This window comes from Brachyistius frenatus, unplaced genomic scaffold, assembly GCF_029030835.1.
Source record: "Brachyistius frenatus isolate BFR_SWC_R1_liver_20210118 unplaced genomic scaffold, ASM2903083v1 Contig_40, whole genome shotgun sequence".
Classification (NCBI taxonomy): Eukaryota; Metazoa; Chordata; class Actinopteri; family Embiotocidae; genus Brachyistius; species Brachyistius frenatus.
Window position 1 is genome coordinate 1,342,004 of NW_027210639.1, and position 21,341 is coordinate 1,363,344.

General features: G+C 40.9%; 2 protein-coding genes across 2 annotated transcripts in view; one reads left to right on the forward strand and one right to left on the reverse strand.

The window, feature by feature from the left end:
• Window positions 1–861: 861 nt before the first annotated feature.
• enpp2 (ectonucleotide pyrophosphatase/phosphodiesterase 2) overlaps window positions 862–21,341 on the reverse strand; it is a 34,827-nt gene continuing 14,347 nt past the window's right edge. The window contains exons 10-25 of the mRNA XM_069702121.1: window positions 20,171–20,236; window positions 19,250–19,322; window positions 18,873–18,981; window positions 18,034–18,159; window positions 17,610–17,641; window positions 17,297–17,424; window positions 13,121–13,196; window positions 12,212–12,299; window positions 11,855–12,024; window positions 8,411–8,456; window positions 7,702–7,841; window positions 5,986–6,121; window positions 5,825–5,902; window positions 5,597–5,729; window positions 4,070–4,223; window positions 862–3,136 (exon numbers count right to left, since the gene is read on the reverse strand). Of these exons, the coding sequence (XP_069558222.1) occupies window positions 2,966–3,136; window positions 4,070–4,223; window positions 5,597–5,729; window positions 5,825–5,902; window positions 5,986–6,121; window positions 7,702–7,841; window positions 8,411–8,456; window positions 11,855–12,024; window positions 12,212–12,299; window positions 13,121–13,196; window positions 17,297–17,424; window positions 17,610–17,641; window positions 18,034–18,159; window positions 18,873–18,981; window positions 19,250–19,322; window positions 20,171–20,236 (1,726 nt within the window). The 3' untranslated portion in view covers window positions 862–2,965. The remainder of the gene's footprint in view (window positions 3,137–4,069; window positions 4,224–5,596; window positions 5,730–5,824; window positions 5,903–5,985; window positions 6,122–7,701; window positions 7,842–8,410; window positions 8,457–11,854; window positions 12,025–12,211; window positions 12,300–13,120; window positions 13,197–17,296; window positions 17,425–17,609; window positions 17,642–18,033; window positions 18,160–18,872; window positions 18,982–19,249; window positions 19,323–20,170; window positions 20,237–21,341) is intronic.
• sqlea (squalene epoxidase a) overlaps window positions 17,180–21,341 on the forward strand; it is an 87,953-nt gene continuing 83,791 nt past the window's right edge. Inside the window, exon 1 of the mRNA XM_069702138.1 lies at window positions 17,180–17,188. The gene's annotated coding sequence lies outside the window, so the exon portion shown is untranslated. The remainder of the gene's footprint in view (window positions 17,189–21,341) is intronic.

Sequence of the window (21,341 nt, forward strand, 5' to 3'; positions counted from 1 at the left end):
GCATATACACTATTATAATGGCCTGTTTTCAAACTTAGTTGGTGTCATGTTACATTTTTTTTTTTGTCTACAATGTGATTAATTAATTTCACACAGCTACTTTAGCTTCAAGATTGGAAGATAATTGAAGTTTTTTTTTTTTTTCAACTTTCATGTCACGTGAGTCATAACCAATACAGAATTGTATCACCACACTGGACATTTAAATACCTGTTTTGAAACGTGTTGCTGGCATTAAAATTCAATATGAGCATATATTTTTCATGAAACAATAACATTTTCCGTTTCAATATTTGATATTTGGTTTGAAATTAAATATGAGTTTACATGATTTGCAAATCATTGCATTTAAAAAAATAAAAAAATAAAGATTTCCATTTTGCAGAGTCCTAACTTTTTTGGAAACGAGTACTCAGATCCTCCAATGGTGTGGTATTTGTGAAAAAGTGCACCTAGTGTTTAAATATGATCACCTCAAATAGCAGTTTTTTTACACCCACAGCCATATTCATAACAAGTGATCTCTGACTTCAGGCTGAATGTCATCTGAACGCTCAACTGAAGGAAATGTGACATTTTGTTTAAATGAGTTAACACGATCAAAGCCACTAATCTGCTTCAGTTTGATTGTTGTCTTAGAAATGACACCAAATCTGAAATATCCTGACATTTGTCGTACATATCATATTTCATTTTCATTTACATACAACTGATAATTATCTGGACAAATCAAGACTACTATTTCGGGTCTCTACTTTAGAACTTGAAAGTTGAAAAGTGTTCGTGCTAAAAGCTTCTGAGTCTCCGACGTGTGCAGCTAAAAGGTCGACAGCGGTGTTAACTTCATCTGATTTAGTACAAACACTTGTTTATTGTGAAGAAATGCACATTGAGCATAAATAGGTTGATCTCACAGGTGATACATGTTTTTGGGAAAAACGATACATCATCATTAACATTATTGTTATCGTGCACAAATCAAAATCACAACACACACTCGTCAGTCACACATAAACAGAAAAAAAAGACTGAATTCAACTCTGCACACACACAAACACATTGCATTGTCATTCCACACCAAATACTAAACGCCATTTCTTCTTTATTGTTGAACATGAGAAAGTGTTGAACGCAGTCGTAGTGTGAAGATTTAACTTGAAGTCATGTCCATATCATACAGGAAACTGCTTTCCTCCTGTAGTGATAGATTAACCAGGGATTCATTCTGTTGACAGCTTTGTAGTGCAATTCACTTTGTTTTTGCATTTTTACAACATATAGCATCTTACTCATGCATGGAATCTAATTTTCTGGAAAATAATGGCTTTTTCTTTTTTTAAAGAAACCAACTAAAAAAAAAAAAGAACATCTGTCGTCCAATATGTGTACATGACTTGACGGAAGATCCTTGATTCACCCTGCCAGCTGATGAAAATGAGAACATTTGGTTACGTGATAGATATGAAAGACGATAGTAAAAAAGTCCTCAGGTTCCAGCCGCTTGGTTTCTTTGCCTCGGGGCAATTATTGCAGGTGTTGTGTGTGCAGCACTGGATCTGGGAGGCGTTACTGTTCAATAGACTTATTGAAAAAAATGACGCAGAGGAACTATTAGACTGCTGGTCCCATTCACAGAAAAACTGCCCTCACACTGATGAACAAAAACACGTGTGATGTGAGGATCTTCACAGCAGCACAACTTACAGATCATGTGTGTCGAGAGACGTAAAAAAGGGCGTCAGACTGACGATCTAATGAGAGGGACGCAGTGCATCAGGTGTTCTGATCAGCCGGGAGTGTCGTGGAGAGCAGAACATCGTGCTTCGTACTTCTCTCCTCCTCATTGGTCTGTGTTCATAGTCTGATAACCAACTTATGTCTCTGGAATCACATTTAGGTTATGCTGCTGATGTCCCTCTGACTGAAGTATTCATTTTTCATTTACATATTTTAAACATCTTGGGAGTTTGTGACGTCTCTTGAACTGTCAGACTCGACTCCAGACCAACACTATGAAAGACCAGTGTGTATTGCAGTTTGATGGTTGGTTCATTGGTTGATTGGTTGGATGGTTGGTTGTTTGGTTGGTTGGTTGGTTGGTTGGTTGGTTGGTTGGTTGGTTGGTTGGTTGGTTGGTTGGTTGGTTGGTTGGTTGGTTGGTTGGTTGGTTGGTTGGTTGGTTGGTTGGTTGGTTGGTTGGTTGGTTGGTTGGTTGGTTGGTTGGTTGGTTGGTTGGTTGGTTGGTTGGTTGGTTGGTTGGTTGGTTGGATGGTTGGTTGGTTGGTTGGTTGGTTGGTTGGTAGGTTGGTTAGTTGGTTGGTTGGTTGGTTGGTTGGTTGGTTGGTTGGTTGGTTGGTTGGTTGGTTGGTTGGTTGGTTGGCTGGTTGGTTGGTTAGTTGGATGGTTGGTTGGTTGGTTGGTTGGATGGTTGGTTGGTTGGTTGGTTGGATGGTTGGTTGGTTGGTTGGTTGGTTGGTTGGTTGGTTGGTTGGTTGGTTGGTTGGTTGGTTGGTTGGTTGGTTGGTTGGTTGGTTGGTTGGTTGGTTGGATGGAAGGTTAGTTGGTTGGTAGGATGGAAGGTTGGTTGGTTGGATGGAGACTATTTTAAGTTCCTGTCACTGTATAGCAGAGTTTCTGTGAATGAATCAGTTGATTTTGGCCAGAAGCCTTTTCACAACCCTTTTCACAAACACTTTATCTTCTGAAAAGCTTGAAGAGCGCAGATCTTTTTTAACGATTATTTTCTTCTGTTAAACCAACAAGCTAAAGTGTCCAGTACTGCAGCAGGTAGCTAAGTGGTGTTGAAGCTGTATCTAAACAGATGGATAAAATGAATGAGATGAAATGCTCAGTGAAAGGCAGCCGGTGTCGGTCAGTGTAACAGACATGACTGCATCTCCTCCAGATACCACATACATCCACCACGGTTGAAGAAAGAGTCAGTAACACGAGGACCCAGCAGAGGTCAGATCTCGCTCTCGTAGGTGTGCATGTAGGTCTTGAGAGAGAGAATCTCAGAGTAGCTCCGGGTGGTCCTCCGGTACAGATCCAGGCCCGTCAGAATCTCCACGTCTCTCACCCGAGCCGTGTGCATCTTCAGCAAGTCCTCCACCCACCGAGACTCCTCCTCCGAGCTCTGTTGGAGCCGGTGGGGAGGATATTAGCATTAGCATGAGCACTTCTCTCTCAGAAGTCACTTCACTTTAATCACCACATCACCAATCATGTCACTGATCTGTTGCCAGTTAACCTAAATTAATTGTGAGATGTTGCACCAGGTGTTTTGGGGGTTTTACACAACTTTTCCAGCTACTGACATCAAATTCAAAATAAGCATATATTGTCTTTGGTCGATTTTCAATTAAATATGGGTTTACATGATTTGTAAATGATTGCACTTTGTTTTTAGTTACATTTTATACAGCGTCCCAATTTTTGGGGAAACAAAGTTGTACATGAGGGTGCTGATGGTGAGGAATTAGGTTTCTGTGTCATTTATGAATCAGATCATTAAAAAACAGAGTTAGAGCATGAAAATGATGGACCTAATTCAGTATGAATGTAACCGTAGATACGTCCCATCAGTGTGCAGAGAGCTCAGGGCTGATGAAAGAACCCATCAGCTGCCTCCACCTGCTGCAGGACACAGCAAGGTAGTTTGACAAATGTATGAAATTATTTTAAATTTTAAACAAAACCAAAATACATTTTTGTTTTTCTTCTGAGTAGTTTATGTTAAAGTATTCTAACATGTGGCTTCATCTGCCTTCTGTGGCTGCTGGATCACTTGCAACGCCAGGTATGTGTTTGATAACAAACTGATGCATGTAAAGGGTTAAAGGGAGACTCTAACAGATGTTCTGTAATTAAGAAGATCATTAGATGATTGTGATATTCAACTATCTTCATATATTGATTCTGATGGTTAAAATGAAATAAAGTTTAGATTTTTTTTATTTTTTTTTCCAGCCTTCCTTTAAAGCCACTGATCTGGTGTTGATCTGTTATGTCATACATTGTTCCTCATTAAAAAACGTGATGCATTTGGAGATGCTGTGCAGCTGCTTACGTTGCAGGTCTCGTCATTGCTCGGTCTGTGCGGCAGGATGAACGCGGCGCTATTCAGCGGGCCGTTGCACGAGTCTGCAGCCTGGGTGAAGTCCAAGCAGCTGCTCAGGACCACGAAGTAGTGAGTGGGGACGGGTATCGTCCCGCTGACATACCTGCAGCAGAGATCAAACAGAAGATCTGAACGTTAGAGGGCGGGTTTAGTTGGAACAGATTTTAGTTTCAAACATTTCTCTCCAATAATTAACAAACAACTTTTCCGGAAGCTACGGTCTCTGTTTAGAGACTCTGTGGTGTCTTCAGTAAAAGGGAAAGAAAACAATTAATATGTTGTCTATTAACTAAAAATGATCTATGGATCATGTTTTCATTTAAAAACAACATATTTAAAAAAAAATTGGGAAGAGTAATGACCAATAAAGTATTTCACATTGGAGAAACAATATGTTTCTGTCCCTTTAAATTACCCATCAGAAGAGATGCAGCTACAAAAATTCCAACATCTGATCTGGATCCCAATGCTGAGCCTCAAACTGAGGATGGATGACAAGCAACAATTATCAAACTGGAGCTGATAAACTGTGACTGTGTGTGACAGCTGATCTGTCTGAGGGGAAGAAAAGTAGATTTTGTCCTAACTTTTAGATCCTGATAGATCCGGTCTCTGTGTCGAGGATAACATATGATTTATGAGTAATTAGGGCCTGAGCATCGAGTGGAGTGAAGGCCGTAGTGTAATGCAAGGAATTCTTCTTCTTACAAAATAAGTGGAAAAAAAAATAAGTGGAAAAAAAAAAAAAAAGATAAGCTTCAGCTTCGCTCGAATGTTCCATAAAATGTAGAGATCTACAGTATGAGTGTCCCCAGCGTCTCCTAAACTGAAGCCCCCTCCACAGCTACTTTCACCAACATGTATCAAATTCGGTGGACATGTGTATCATAACTAGATCAACAAAAAAGTCTCCTGGCGCCATAACCTAAACTACAGGAAGTCGGCCATGTTTAAATCAGTGCCCGTTTTTAGTGATTCCATCCACTGTTGGTGAGTCTCAGTAATCGAACCTGTTATAGACTGTTTTCATCACAGTAAAGTTTTATTGCTAAACACAAACCACGGCCTTTGCTCTTCCTGTGATGTTTATGGCCCAATATTGTTAAAATATATATCAGACATTGTCCTGTGTGCAAAAAAACTCCTGCTAAACATCTCACTCCAAACATGAGAGTTTGGAAATAACCCTCCTGTTATTTGTGAAACAAAATCACTGAAGTGAAGGTCTGTCATGAAACTATATTGTTACAAATCCCTGCAGATTTAACCAAAAAATGGAAATCCCCGGAGTTTTAATTGTGTGTATCTTGTAGACTACACAACTGTAGAGTCTGTAGAGTCTGTAACAGTCTTTGATACCACCAGGGGGTGCAAACCACAGGTTGGGGATCACTGCATCAAGTCACCCTTGAGTAGGAAATGCCAGTGCAGATGTTTCGAGACTGATGTGAAGTGAAGCATGATGGGTGTTCCTACTCTCTTATCTTGTCCATCGAGTCCCTGACTCCATCGTAGTTGTAGTCAAATATGGGTCCGATGAGGACGTTCACTCCGTTTCTCTCGGTGGCGTATTTCTTCACCAGCGCTCTCTGGAAGAACGCCCATATCCCTGAGGAAGAGGAGGAGGAAGAGCAACAGTGAGGGAGGACAACAGGATAAACAGAGCAGGGTATCAGTCACGCAGCTGTGAAGGTGAAGACTTACTCTTGAAGGCAGGATACATGGGAACAGTGTTGGTGATGAGGACAGCATCGTATTTTCTGTCTATGTTTGAGGACAGTTCTGTCAAGAAAAAAACACGATTATTATAATAAAAATACACTTTGAGCACAATAATTCACATCAAAGTAAGCTGGCAGACTCACGTGGAGGGTAGAGGAAGGCGTACGTGATGTGTTTGTCTGCTCTGTAGTTGGTACAGGACTGACTGTAGGCCGGAGGCACTCTGGAGTCTGGTCTCACACAGTTTGACAGAGCTTCAGGCAGTGGGGACACTTCTACCTGGAGGACACACACAGAGGACACAGGTCTACTGACGTCCACGTTCAACAGTTGTACGTATATCTTAAGAGACCAGAGACAGAGACAGGAAGACGTCCAACTTTACCAAAAGAGGGCGCTTGGAGCAAAGAAAACTGTCATAAAAGAATCAGTGCTGGGAAGAACAGCAGACACGCTGACACAGCAGGAATAGCAGAAGAGACAGATTTAGTAAACAAAGGCTCAGTTCCATCAGATGTCCCGAGAAAACATGTTGCAGCGTTCACAACACCAGGAAGCTGCGAGTACTTCAACCAACCAGGTTTGATATTATCTTAATTACACCAGAGCTTCTCCAGCTATGACATGTTAAAATGTCTGCTGTCAAAAAGGTACAGTTTCATTTAATGTAAATATGTATGTATGTATAAATATGTATGTATAATCTATATGTAAAGAATAAAAAACACTATTGAAAGGAACAACAACAAACAATAGATCGTAGGTTATTATGATAACAATATCTCATAATAATATATAAATCAAATAATACAGGGGAAAAACTCCCATAACACAATAATAACCCAAATCATTCATTTATAATAATCAGCCCAAATCTACTGTACTGTATGTGCTGCTGATAAAAGGTGTTTACTATTTTATGTACTTACATTTACACTACATAAAACATTCTAATGTGAAAAGTTTGTTTTGACTCTAGTAGAATTCACCTAATTTGAAAAAACATGAAATCAAACACTTAGAGGAATATATTTGAATGTGTACATCTATTATCAAGCTAAGTCATTAGCTCTAATGGGTATAAAAAGCTGAGGAAAAAATTACCAGTCTTCACTTTCCTTTCACCCATTAAATTGTTCAAGTAGCAAGTTTTTCTTCCATGTTATATTTATTGTCTGTGAAAGTAACGAGCGATCAGCTGAAAAAGTCATCAAATTATGGTTTTATAACTTTTATCTGTTTGATTCAGAGCCTTCAAAAAGTTTGTGTTCCTGCGTCCTGCCTCTGTGAGGAGCAAGCAGCAACCAGCAGTGACGTCGCCTTGTTGGTTTGTGAATCCTCCAGTTCAGATTCTGTCCGTCACCATCTTGTTGGTTCGGAGCGGTTTGGAGCAGGAAGTGACCATATTTGGACGAGCTGGGGGAGGAGCCAGCGGTGGATCTGACTGATCTGATTGGAAACCTGACGATACTACGTCCCGCCCACCGATAGCTGTAACGTGACTGCACCACAGGCCTGTCAATCAAACAGACACGCCCCCAAAAATACATCTTTTTGAAGCTTATTTTATAATTAATGACAAATTATTTTCGGATGGACCTCCAGAAAACTAGTAAGAAGGAGTGATATTAATTAACAACACCGAGATAACTCTGGAGAAATTTTATTCACTGACAATTTTATGAGAGAAGTTGAATGGGAGTCTACGGAGTCGGAGGCTTTTTGGAGCCGACCTCTGCATATTGTTTAGGGTATTGCAGCTTAAGGCACTTCTGCATCGGCCTCATTTTTCAGAGCTGGAAACTACGAACACTTTTATAAACATCCTGTGGTGAGTAAGAACAGAAGATGAGCGTTACCTGTCTGCTGACTGTGTACGACGTCCACAGGGGCATGGACAGAGTTTCACTGTAGCCGCTGATGTAGTCACTGTGGTGGAGGACGGAGTATTTGGTGCGGAAGAGGACAGCAGGTCGGCCATACGGCAGGTTCCTGCTGTCTGAGAGAGGACAGAGGGACAGAGAGGACAGAAGGACAGAGCACAGAGGGACAGAGAAACAAAGAGGACAGAGGGAAAAAGAGGATAAAGGGACAGAGAGGATAAAAGGGCAGAGGAACAGAGAGGATAGAGGGACAGAGGGACAGAGGAACAGAGAGGATAGAGGGACAGAGGGACAGAGGAACAGAGAGGAGAGAGGATAGAGGGACAGAGGGACAGAGCACAGAGAGGACAGAGGGACAGAGAGACAGAGGAACAGAGAGGACAGAGGGACAAAGGGACAGAGGACAGAGAGGATAGAGGGACAGAGAGGATAAAAGAACAGAGAGGACAGAGGGACAGAGGAACAGAGAGGACAGAGAGGATAGAGAGACAGAGGGACAGAGGAACAGAGAGGACAGAGAGACAGAGAGGACAGGGATGGAACAGACACTCTCAACAAACTACGATCCGGGACAGACACGTTTCATCGCATAATTTCAAGGTGATTCACTGTTTTCCGTATTTAAGCCTCATTAGTTTAATGTTTCTCATTATCCACATTTTCAGTAGCACGGTGACAGACTGACCATCAATAGCTTGCCTCAGTCGCTGGTTTAGCTCCTCCACTTTGTTCTGTAAGAGACAGAGCCACAGTGACTCCAGGTTATAGCCTCGTACAAGGGTCACTTTCAAACCTCTCTGGCCCCTACTTTTTACACGCAACTGCAAAAAGATCGGAGATTGAAACAATCTCTTGCCAGAGATCTACATGGGAATCACAAACACAGAAGAAGGTGAAACAAGAGCAGAGCAGAGCCGAGTCGGTTCACCTCAGTCCAACCAACTCACATTGTGATGGAAAGAAACGACTGAACTGAAGGTGAACAGACTGCAGCTGTGCAGCAGAAAGCAAAGAGGCAACAAGAACATTTCAGCTCCAAAAACAAAGCAAATAAATATTAAGATACATGTTTACAAGTTAAACTGCAACAAACAATAAATGAATCATGAATGATACGCCCATGCAGATGATTCTTTTTACAAGTCGGTTGTGTAAAAAGTCAAGTTTGCAGTTGAACATTTCAAACACACACACACACACACACACACACACACACACACACACACACACACACACACACACACACACACACACACACACACACACACACACACACACACACACACACACACACACAGATATGAAACCCCATCAGTCACTTGCAGAATCTCACAGGCGAGCACACATCGGGCCGATCCAAAGACTCTGATCCATCCAGGGTCAGTGAATGCTGCAGGGCCACGGGGCCACCGGGGGCCTCTTCACAGCGATCTGGGGCCAAATCTTGCAATTTAATGTGGGATTGACTTGTGTCAGTCCGTGTGTGCTACAGCTAATTCCTGTGGTTTCTCTTTGCACAGTGACTGAGGAGTTCAAAATAAAATACAAGATGACAGGACTTAAATACATCAACAAGTGCGTGTCGTCTTTTGGTAAGAAGATCTGCACTGACACTTTTGTTTTTTCTATTGTCTTAAAGATCCAATCCAGATCATCTCGCCTCAGGACCTTCATCACCGTGTTCTCCTAAACAGACAGGATATCTGGAGAGTTTCAGCTCTCTTGGCTGCACACGGAAAGTTAAATTTGCTTTCTCATTTGAACTGAAGATTAAAATTTTCTCACGAGATTTCAACTGAACTGTTAACTTTTTTGTTTCCAAAAGCCAGACTTCTCTACAAATTCTAGTTTTTCATAGATAGATATGAAAAAAATACGATCTAACGAATATAAAGGCAAAAGAACAGTTAGTATTTAGCAGCCAAAATAGCCGACAGTTCACATGAGCAATAAGATAAATCAAATTACCCTCATGTTTCATCTCAATCCAAATACTGACTTCATTCTGAGTGTTTGGATTGAAGAGATTTATTTTGGTTAGGGGTGTAACTTCTTTATGTTTCCCTCATGTCTGTAATATACAAGTATTATAAGATACATTCAGTGCTGCACAAAAGTTTGAGGTAATAAAAGTAAAGTGAGCTTTCAAAAAAAATGCCACAGCATCAGTTCTCCTCGAGACACATTCACACAGTTGTTTCAGGTTCTTGGCGGGTCGGAGGTCGAGTGTCGCTCACAGCTTCAGTGTTCTTCTCTGTGAAGACAGTCTGGGAACTCAGCTCGTATTAGCGTTCACACAGCCACTCTGAAGGGCGGACCAATCAGTGAGCAGTGTCTGTGGTTAAGTACGTCTGTCCCGTCCCTCCTTCACAGTGATTGGACGGCTGGTGACACTGATGAGCGCAGTTCTAATATTTTTCTAACTGTCATTGACCTGAAATAAAATTGACGCACGTTAAGCGCAGAATAAACACTCAGCATCTCATCAAGCTGCTGCCGTTCATTAAAGCTCTTTAAAAAGTAGAGCCGGCCGGTTCATGCTGATTGCTCAAAATTACCCCGAGGTCTACGCCCAGTAGGAAGCAACAACTGCAAATGATTGTCTATGGAGGGTGTACAGACCCATATATTCACAGAGTGAAATTGGGTTCCGGTTGGCACCAGGCGAGGTAGGTGGTTCCATGTTGGAGAACTTGGTAAAGTTGTTGTGTGACTTCGGGCTGTCTGAGTGACTTCATGTGATCCCAGACTCACACCATGATGTCAGAATCAGGGCTCTGCTGCAGGTCTCCTTGTTCTTCATGTGGCTGAACAGAGTTCTTTATGGTTCTGACTGGATGTTTGTCCTGCTGCAGGATCAATTCTGGGCCAATCAGATTCCTCCTTGATGGTGCTGTACGATGGAAGAATCTAAAGCACATAAAACTTTTGCACAGTACTGTATATATATACGTGTGCTACTACACAGGAAGGCTGAGCGGTGTCTCATGGTGGCACATGAATGTTTGTCCTCTGGGCAGCAGCACAGTCCGGGTAGTCACTTTGTAAGGATCAAATTTGACCCACTGAAGTGTCAGATAATTATTATTAACCTTTAATTACAGGTGAGGGAGGTGAAACATAAGGAGGTGATTTTACACAGGAAACTGTTAGCGAACATGCTGACCAGCAGTCTTACCAACATTTATGACCAACAGTATCTTACACTGTGTACTGTATGAATCATAAGCTGACAGTAATCATTAGTGTCACAGACTCAGCTGTCAGACCTCACAGGAAAAGTTGTCCTCGTGATGTCACCATCACAATTAAGCATCACATCATGAATGTTGGAGATCAGCTTGTTGATCAGCTCACATTAAAGTTTATCATCCAGTGAACCTTCATTAACCTCAGTGACTCCGTACTTGAGTCAGTTAAAAGTTGTATTCATGTCCTTTTCTTTGCTGGTATTGATGGTTTCATTGACAATCTATCCTTATGTTTTGGTGACCATTAACTTTCATCATCAAGTCGTGTCGCCCAGCGCGTACACGCAGACATTGACGTCTTTGGATTGACTTTGTATGTAATCGGGAGTAATTCGCTTTACATTTGGTTTGAACACGGCTTCATAGTTCATCACAACTTTAGTGTTATTTTCGCAATTTTTCCCATCATGCCTGTTAGTTGTGATCATATTTTACCCACTAAAGTATTTGCTGTGACAAAAAAAAAAATCCGTTTTAAAACTCCGTGTAAGATTTGGTTGGATGCTTTTAAATCCATTTTTAAAGAGCAGATGACGGATTCGTTAATGTGTCGATGCTTGAACTGATGTCGTTGGATGCATAACTTGTATTGTACTTTTATTGCCTTCAATGTTATATATTGTAATTCTGTTTGCTTTGTTTATATCTGTTTAATTTAAATTATTCAATACCATTTCACATGACAAGACTCCTACTGCTAAGTTTTGATAACTATCCCCGACCTGATTTATAGTAAGCATGAGGTATCATGGCAGCTAATGAAGACCATTAGGATGTTGGTTTATAGTGAGCTGACAGACAAGCCATCTCCTTCAACCTTCCTTCCTCCGTCTACATGAAGCCGGGCCGCGGTCGGCCACTGAGTCATCATGGCTGACCTTTTCGTCACAGCTGCAGCCCAGGTCGTCTGTTCCTGCGGGAACCAGACCGGAGGTTGTCGGCCTGGAAAGCTCCTCCGGCATGGTCGGCCTGTAGGCGGGGCTTCTCAGCAGGTGGTTCAGACTCCCGTGGGTCCCGTTGTTAGGAGCTGGCTTCAAACCCAGAAGATCTAAGAGTGGAGAAATCAGTTGGAAATCAGCTAAAAGAGTGAATAGAAGTGGTCACACATAAACAGTATTTATGTTGCGATTATCCCACATGTTCATGGAGCCGTTTAGAAACTCAAAAAACAAGTTGTTCAAAATCAAACACAAGCACACACACTAAACACAAACAGACAGAAGAAGATGCCTTACCACACATGACATTATAGAGCTCAATGTTCTCAAAGGCTGGAACTTTAGTCTTGAATTTAAATGTTGGTCCGTATCCCAAGAAAATAGTCTGAAAATGACAGTTGATGACAGAAGTCACATGATTTGTGAAAATAAAAGAAGAAAACATGTCTCATCTTTCAAAACCTTTGGGTTATATTTTAACGAGAGATAATCGGAGTGCAGAATAAGGAACATGGTTCTCATGATGTTCTTTCTCTCTTAATTGATGATAATTGTATTTTGGGTGTAACATTAAATAAACCAATCAATGTCATCTCTCATTCCCTTTAAAAACCAGGTGCATTGGCATCATGGCGGATCAGTGGCACATTTGTCAAGTAGGACAAAACTCCTTTTTACTTTCCTACAGATTTGCTCATGCTCAGATTGATGTAAACAATAAAAACCTTTGGTGAAAATGTGAAATGTGCTCTTAAAATAACAATAAAATACTTACTTAAGAGCAGGTTTTTGTTAGTCAGTTGATTTTAACCGCTTTAAGATAACATTACACCAACATTACACATTATACCATGAAAATGTTCCAAAACCAAGTTTCCCCCAAAAATACTTCAAAATGTGTGTGTTAACCTGATTCGTTTGCACATGTGAAATCCACGTAGGTTTGCATTGCATTGTGCTGCATGCAAGTCTTCCATGTTAAAGACACATAATTTATTCAATCATTTATATTTACACATTAAATTTAGGAGATTTAGAAGTTTTTGTGATCATTTATTAAAATGCGTGTGATGTGTATGGGATGTGCACCCACTATGTCTCTGCTTGTCCTCATATTAAAGTGCCTGTATGCTCCTCCTAGTGGATACTTGCCCTTGAATACAGAAGTGGAGAAGTAAATAAAAACAACCAAATCTTTTTAATTACCTGCATGCTGTTGATCTTGTTGTCGTATCCGTGGTCCCCAGAGAAGCCACAGTGCCTCCTCCCGTCGGGGACTTTCCTGTAATAAAGGATCCATCAGAATTGAATAATATCTCCACTGATGTGTAACAAGGGAAGTCTTGGGTCTTTTAACTTGCTTTCCTGAGAAAAATCTGCTGTTACACGGAGTCCATGTTCTGTATCCTGTGGGGTTAACGCTGTTCTGATGGCAGAACATTTTATCTTTAAGGGATCTATGCGCAAGTTGCATTATTAGATTTAAAGAGAAAAAGCAGAAAGTGTAAAATCTTTTTGCAATAGCGTCAGGCCTCCATGTGTGTTAATTTACCGGTAGAGTATTGGAGTGCAAATGCTAACACTCATGGTAAGTTTGACTTGTTCTCCTGAACACAATATCTCAAGAATATCAAAAGGGAATTTCTTCAAACTTACCAAAAAGATTCACTTCATACCAAGGATGAACTAATTAGATTTAGGGGGTCAAAGGTAAAAGCCACAGTGACCCCAATTTGACCCATCCTCATGAATTATAATATCTATGGAACACCTGGAGGCTATTTCTCCAAATGTGGCACAATTGTTCTTGGTTTCAAAGATGAACTGATTAGTGTTTGGTGGTCAAAGTCAGTGTGACCTCATATCCCTCTCATCCATACGTTCTGTTCTTGTGAACAAAATCTGAAGAAGGTTTTGAGTTTATATTTTTCAAACTTGGCAAAAAAAATTCACTTGGTACCAACAGTGACCTGCGAGGATTTTGGTGGTCAAAGGTCAAAGTTACTGTGAATAAAACATCTTTCCTGCTCTTTTGAAGGCGATATCTCAGGAAAGACTTGAAGGAATTTCTTAAAATCTGGCACTGACATTTACTTCGACTCAAAGATTAACTAATAAGATTTTGATGGTCAAAGGTCACTGTGAGCTCACAAAACATGTTTGTGGAAATAACTCAATAATTCATACATTAATTATGGCAACATTTCACCCAAATATCTAAGATGGTTAAAATGAATACAATTATCATTGAATACATTGATGAGCTGTACCCAGACCTAAATTCACTGCATGAATATATGGGTGTGGGTACGCTACATAGGGAATCATTTGCAGTTGTTGTATCGTAGTGGACACAGGTTAATTATGAAAATCTCAAAAGAGGTTTAATTAATCGTTGTGCTCCAAAACCAGCCAAACTCTACCACGGCTGCAACAACATTTAAAGAAAAACGCTCGACTTCAGCGACATTGCAGCTCACCACTGACACTGGTCACTGATCGGTCTCTTAGAGTGGCTGAGCACATGTTAATGCTGCCCAGACTATAATAGCAGCAAAAAACTGAAGCTGTGAGCAGGAGTGTGGTGGAGCCAGGCTAGAATTGAGACACAATGTAATGAGCTGCTGCACCTGTTGCATCATCCCCAAGCAAGAATCACAATATTTTGATATGATTTAAGCATTCAGTGCATGTGCAATGAAACCATGGCAAAAAGTTTGCCCAATGATGATCAGCACCCCAATGTTTTCCCTTTAAGAACTTCAACGACAGTGTCCAAACAAATCTGCTTAAACGAGTGCAGTTGACCTGCAGTGTGTTTTCAGCATTCACCTACTTCAGCTCATCACCCCATCGTACCAAGACCCAAACGTACTGTGTGACCATATGGAAGAAAACTGAAGCAGTGAGCAGCAGTCTCCAGGGCAACCGCTCATTCAAACATCTCCAGCCACAGAGCTCTAATTGAAAAAGCCACGTTTTATTAAGTGTCCATTAAAACACTGCTTTCACTTATACGCTTTAATGTGTGTGTGTGTGTGTGTGTGTGTGTGTGTGTGTGTGTGTGTGTGTGTGTGTGTGTGTGTGTGTGTGTGTGTGTGTGTGTGTGTGTGTGTGTGTGTGTGTGTGTGTGTGTGTGTGTGTGTGTGTGTGTGTGTGTGTGTATATCCAGGGGGTTGAAGCCGCAAGCACGTTGAAAATGTAAATGATGGCGGAAATGAGACAAACACAGTGTTTCATTTAACAGGTAGTTGGTGTGAGATTTACGCAGATATTACTGATGTATATGTGAGCGAGTGAGTGTGTGAATTATCCAACACTCTGCTCACAGCTCGGTGCCAACCATTAACACATCTGTCTATCTGAGCTGCACACCAACCTCAAAGATCCCTTTCATTCAGCAGCCCGTGTGTGTGTGTGTGTGTGTGTGTGTGTGTGTGTGTGTGTGTGTGTGTGTGTGTGTGTGTGTGTGTGTGTGTGTGTGTGTGTGTGTGTGTGTGTGTGTGTGTGTGTGTGTGTGTGTGTGTGTGTGTGTGTGTGTGTGTGTGAACATGAGAGACAGAATGTAGCTCTCCCACAGTTTACCAACCAAAACAGCACGACAGCTCTGAGCTAGGTGGCTGTTACTAACACACACACACACACACACACACACACACACACACACACACACACACACACACACACACACACACACACACACACACACACACACACACACACACACACACACACACACACACACACAGGCAGAGTTAACTGTGCTGGTTTGTTTTGACTTTCAGGATGACCTCATGGTTTACTTTGTCCCTGAATCACTGCCGGGAGACTTTTCGCTGCTCCCCATCAAACACCTGTCAGAGCTCATTTCAAGAAGCCGTTAATGTTTCAGCAGCCGCTTGCTGAGAAATATGTTTTCTTTTTACATGTGACTGTGAACGACACATCGTACAGCTTTTCAGCGCTGCACGTGTTAATGATGCGTTGACAGCAGCCCACGTTGACATTAAATCTGTTTTTAAGTAATGCAAGATGTGCAGTAAAACGTTGCAGTGCGGATCGGGCTGAGAGCGCCACATCTGCACCGACTCTATTTCATGCTAATAAAATGTGTGTTTTCTACCTCCACATTCATAAATGTAATAGAGACATAACTATGTTGATGTTACAGTCAAAAACATGCAATTAGAGTGTTCATTTTGAAATTAATTATAATAAATTTAATAAAATTATAATGTTTGTCTCCTGTTAATCTTCTTATTTCCATTTTAGAAAAACATGTGCTTCAGTACTGCAGTTCCCATCATGCTGTGTGGGGGAATTAGACATAATGTATAATGTTGCCATGAAGTGAATGAGGATGAGATGAACACATGAGCATCGTCTAGATTAGATTTGACAAAGAAAGGTTTCTAAATGAGAGGATGAGTTAAATCAGCACCTTCTGCATGATTTACATGTAGATGTATTTGTATTTATTCTCAGAGTATTTGAATCATGTCTGTGCATCCTGGTTTGACTGAGAAGAGGTGGTACGAGTAAAATCAGATGCTAAGTTTCAATAGGAGAAATCAATAAGGTTCCCATGATACATCTACTGTTCTGTATATTTTGTCATGACAACTTGAAGGCTACAGTTCAGTGTTCATGAAACCTCTATCACTCCAACAGCTGCCTCGGCATCAGAGCAGGTAGGAAACAAGAACAAATCCTTCGATACGTAGAGAGAAGTAGCAGCACTTTGACAATCCTGCATTGCAGACTATTATTATAGCATGCTGTGCAGTTGAACACACTTCTCTACAGTTTGAGCCTGTTAGTGACACGATGTGAGGTTAGCATTGTTTGTCCCCCGCAGACGGTGTAACATCTACTGTATGTGTTTTATCATATGATGTGACATATAACTTCATGTCAAACCACTCTTCCTTTATTTCTGTCTTTATTTCTGTGCGTACTGCTCTAGATGTCACAGTTTCACCAGGACTGTAACTGCTACGTCTGGTGTGTATTTGTCAGCTGATTTCTGAGCAAAGTGAAGTTCCTCTTTTCACTTTTTGGTTTCATTTTTATGAGTACAAATTGCCCAAACACAGCTAAACAAATTGCGACACAATAATTTGTGCCGCAATTTCGTGGCAACTAATGCGAATGATGAATTCTCACAAACATGCACTTTGTCATGAGGAGGAGGAGTCCACTGTACGAGCAACAAACAACTGTACGAGAACAAGTTTGACAGGTTTAGGCTAAGAATTATAATTTTTTTTCCAGGTACAGTGCTTTTGCGAGACGTGGTCTATTCCATCTTCACAATTGTTCGGTTTAGCTTCAAAACACTGATGTTTAAGTCGTATGCATGTGTACTTCCTGTTTTCCTACCTGGCAACATGCCACTTCCTCTCCACCAGCAGGTGAATGTCTTCGATCCGCCGGTTGTTGGCGTAGTGCAGTCTCTTCGGCAGGTGCCGCTTCAAGTACGGCTTAAAGTGCTGATCTGCTTTCTTACACTACAAAAAGAAGTACAATTGTTGGTATGTCGATCTTAGAAGAGCCAATCAGAGTAGAGGGACATTATCTCTCAATATTTCATGTTTCACCTTACTTCAGCTACAATAGCATCATTTTCATCTTAAAATATACAACATTTTCCATCAGGTTTTTTCTGCATTTTTCATGAGATCATAGTACTTACCGTTAGATTTGCAACAACAGCCTTTGGGTCATCTGAAAAAAAGACAAAGGTCAAAGCAGTGCAAGTGTTGCAGAGCATTTATCATCACTGGTAAAGAACAAAAAGCATGTTGCCAACAAAATAACATACTGTAATGTATATTTTAACAGTTCACTTAAAAAAAAGAAAAAAATACATTTCATTATTCCAGAGAGGTAGGTTAGTATGACAAATTGAACAAGACAAATCAAGGCTGAGGTGTAACATTGCTTCGGAAAAAAACATTGTTTCTAGTGGAAGTTACTGAACTGGATGTACTGTGAACATCACCGATGATCAGATCAGAAGATTCTTTTTTTATTTTATTTTTTCCAATCCTCAAATTAGGTCATGTTTGCTGATCAATGTCTATCATCGCGAATCAAGTTTTCTCCCACCATCTCACATTTAGTGTTGTTGGGGTGTCGGGAGCGTATTCTGCCGAGGGACCCAGGGATGAGGATGATGTCATCAACACTGGTCATGTAGTTACTGAGGAACTCTGTGCGGTCACAGTGGGCCTCTTCCATACCTGAAAACAAACAGGAGGGTGAGTGGTGTCGTGTGCGACCCGCTGGTGAAACCAAGAGTTACAGTCAGCCGGTTCGTTTTGGATCAAGTTATGTAAAATTTTAAATCAATCTTTTGAAAATTTGGGACATTGACAGCTGCTTTTAAAACACTGAAATGTTGAAACAGCTTTTCAAATTAAATAGCTAAAATTAGCTTTTTAAAGGATTTAAAAGTTTTTGAACAGTGAAGCATTTAAACACCTTTTTGAAAAATGTTATGTTTAAAAAAGGTCAACACTGCATTTTAACAGATTAAATTATTCTGCAGGACAGGTTTTTTTCTCACTATGTGTGTGTGTGTGTGTGTGTTTGCGCTAATTGTTTAATTGAATTGCTGCTCCTAAACTCTATAGTATTTCTGACTGTTTTGGACACATCTAAACTGAATCTTTGACCTTTTAGTTATTTACTGTAAAACCTGAGTTACTTGCAAATGCTGAAAACTAAACTTGAAACTTGAAAAATGAGATTCAATATAGAGGAAAGGATTCAGATTGGATAAAATACAATCAAAACCCAACTCTACCTTAAAAGAAGCAATGATCTTCTGTAGAAGCACCTTCTGCTTAGTTTGCTTCATTGAAGCTGTTATGTGGATCGAGCACATCTGTGGTCGTCCAGCATGACAGTTTAATACCACGGCATGTGTTTGTGCGGGTGTGTGCTGCTGTACCGTGATCCCCCACCAGAATGATGTTGACACAGCGGTGCAGTTTCATCTGCTTCAGTCCGTCCATCAGTTGGCCGACGATCTTGTCAATCACCCTCAGAGGGTTGTTTAGCTGCAACACAAAAAGGGGAGTTATGATCTCCAAAATACACACAGAAAACTGTGTGTCTGATTTCTACTTTACGATGAGCTTTCCACACACATCCCGCAATATACAACTCAGTTTCCCAAAAAGTTTGGACACTGTTGTTGTATTTTCTATTTCGTATGGGTTTACATGATTTGCAAATCATCCCAGTCTGATTTTATTTACATTTTACACGGCAGCCCGACTTCTTTGGAAACACGGTTGTACACACATACAGAAACGCAGTACTCACTTCTATGCTCATGGGCCCCATTTTGTGTCCATATGTGTCTGGTTGCTCAGAGTGCATGGCGTAAACATAGGGCCTGAAACAAGATGCAAGTTAAACTGGAGATGTGTTTGTTGCTGTAGGAAAGGAAGGAATAACTCATAATAACTTTGGCAAAAGCATTGTTTGGATATAGCTGCATTGTAGTCACTAAGTTTTGGTACTGTAGCAACACAAACCTTTTCCTTAAAAATCTTATGAAGTATATAAAACTCTTGTTTGCTGATTGTTAATAATTGTCACAGACTTCACATCAAACACATTAAGATCGTAAACAATAAAGTAAAAAATACAATATCGACAACAAAATGTTTTCTTGTTTCTTGTGATGATGTGTTTTGGTCAACGCAAGCAGCAAACAGCTACTGCACGGCTACTTCTTAATTGTGCAAGCGCATGATTTTCCCCTATTATTGGTGTCAGGAACATCCCTCCTTCAAATGCTCCATAGAGCATTGGTACATACAGTATTTCAAGTACTGTATGAAGACATTATGAAAACATATTTGGATTCAGTGTGAAAATAAAAATAAAAAATACATATTCTTTTGTATGGAACACAATCTTTGTTAACCGATGTAACAATCAATGACACAATATACAGCAGAGAGGCTTTTGTTTGTCAGATAGTAAAAACGGACTCGCTCTCAAACATTAACAGTGACTGTGAGAGAGTGAGCGTCTCGCCAGCTGGGATTATTTTGTGGTGATGCTTATGTGCATCTTGGATTTTTGCATTTTTTTGAATTGTCACTTCAGAATGAGAAACAACCAGTGAGGATGAAATGGTTTTTGCTTCTTTTAGTGGTGCAAATGACAACCAAGAAAAAAACAAAAAACAAAACATGAAAACAGAAACATTTAAAAATATTAAACTGTATTCACCTCTCTCCTTCAGGGAGGTGGAGCCACTGCAGCATGGTCAGTATCCTCCTCTCCAAAGGGATGGCGCTGGAACACACACACACACACACACACACACACAAAGTAAAATATGTTTCATATTTTAGATCTTCAAATGCTATACTTTATTTTTGGTCTACACAACAGAAAGCAATAATGAAACCCTTTGAATGAGGAGGCGTGTCGTACTGTTTGATCGGCAATGGGAAAGCGGTGTTACGGTAATAGACTCTGATTTTCATACCCTGCTGTCGTCTTCAACCATTAAACCACTAAACTGTTCTTTTAACTCTCTGAGGGCCTCGTAAAGTTGATGGTTGTAGCGTAGAACACATTTAAAGCCCTCTAAAGTGTCTGAAAGTCAGAGGCTGCCTGATGAGGCCACCAACCAAGCTGCTGGCTGTCATACAGTCCACAGCTGACAACCATCAGGGCCCTGAATGAGGCCCGGTGTATGAGGCCTGGTGGTGGTGGTGGGGGGACAAGGAGGCACTGCTTTAAAACCAGCAGGTGTTTCCCTCCATGTCTGCTCTCTTTCTATGTTCACACTTTCATCTCCAACTTCTGTGTGTTTAATACACTCCCCGTCTCTTTCTCATTCTTGCTTTCCCTTCTTACTTTTTCTCTGCTTGTTGTAACCTCCCAGAAACCTGAACCCAACACAGACCTTCAACCAGTCAGCCAGTCATTTAACAAAAATCCCTCGTCCCCATCACCATGCCAGTGCCCATAGTGGTATTATATCTCTAATGTGTCATATAAACTGGCTTTCTGTATCAGCACAAACATCCACTCGGTCATATGAACCCTCCTGTCTCTCTTCCACACACCTCTGTCGGTGCCAAGTGCAACAACATCAGTGCGAAGCACCCTTGGGCCCCCGATGGTTCTGTGGAGTGGCACGTCTGTGACCCTGGTTCACAGAGGAATCCCGTGCAGTGTAAACAGGCCCATTTTCACAAATTGCTGTAAAAACAGAGGAGCAGCGTCCCTCCGCAGAGACTGCCGCTCTGTAAAAGCCGTCTCTGTGCTGATAAATGTGGGCTCGTCTCTGTTCCACATGCTGCAGCGGGAACATGGACCGACATGTTCTAATGACAACTTTCACCACCAAATAATTTACAACACATTAACACCTACATGTTTATTTAAA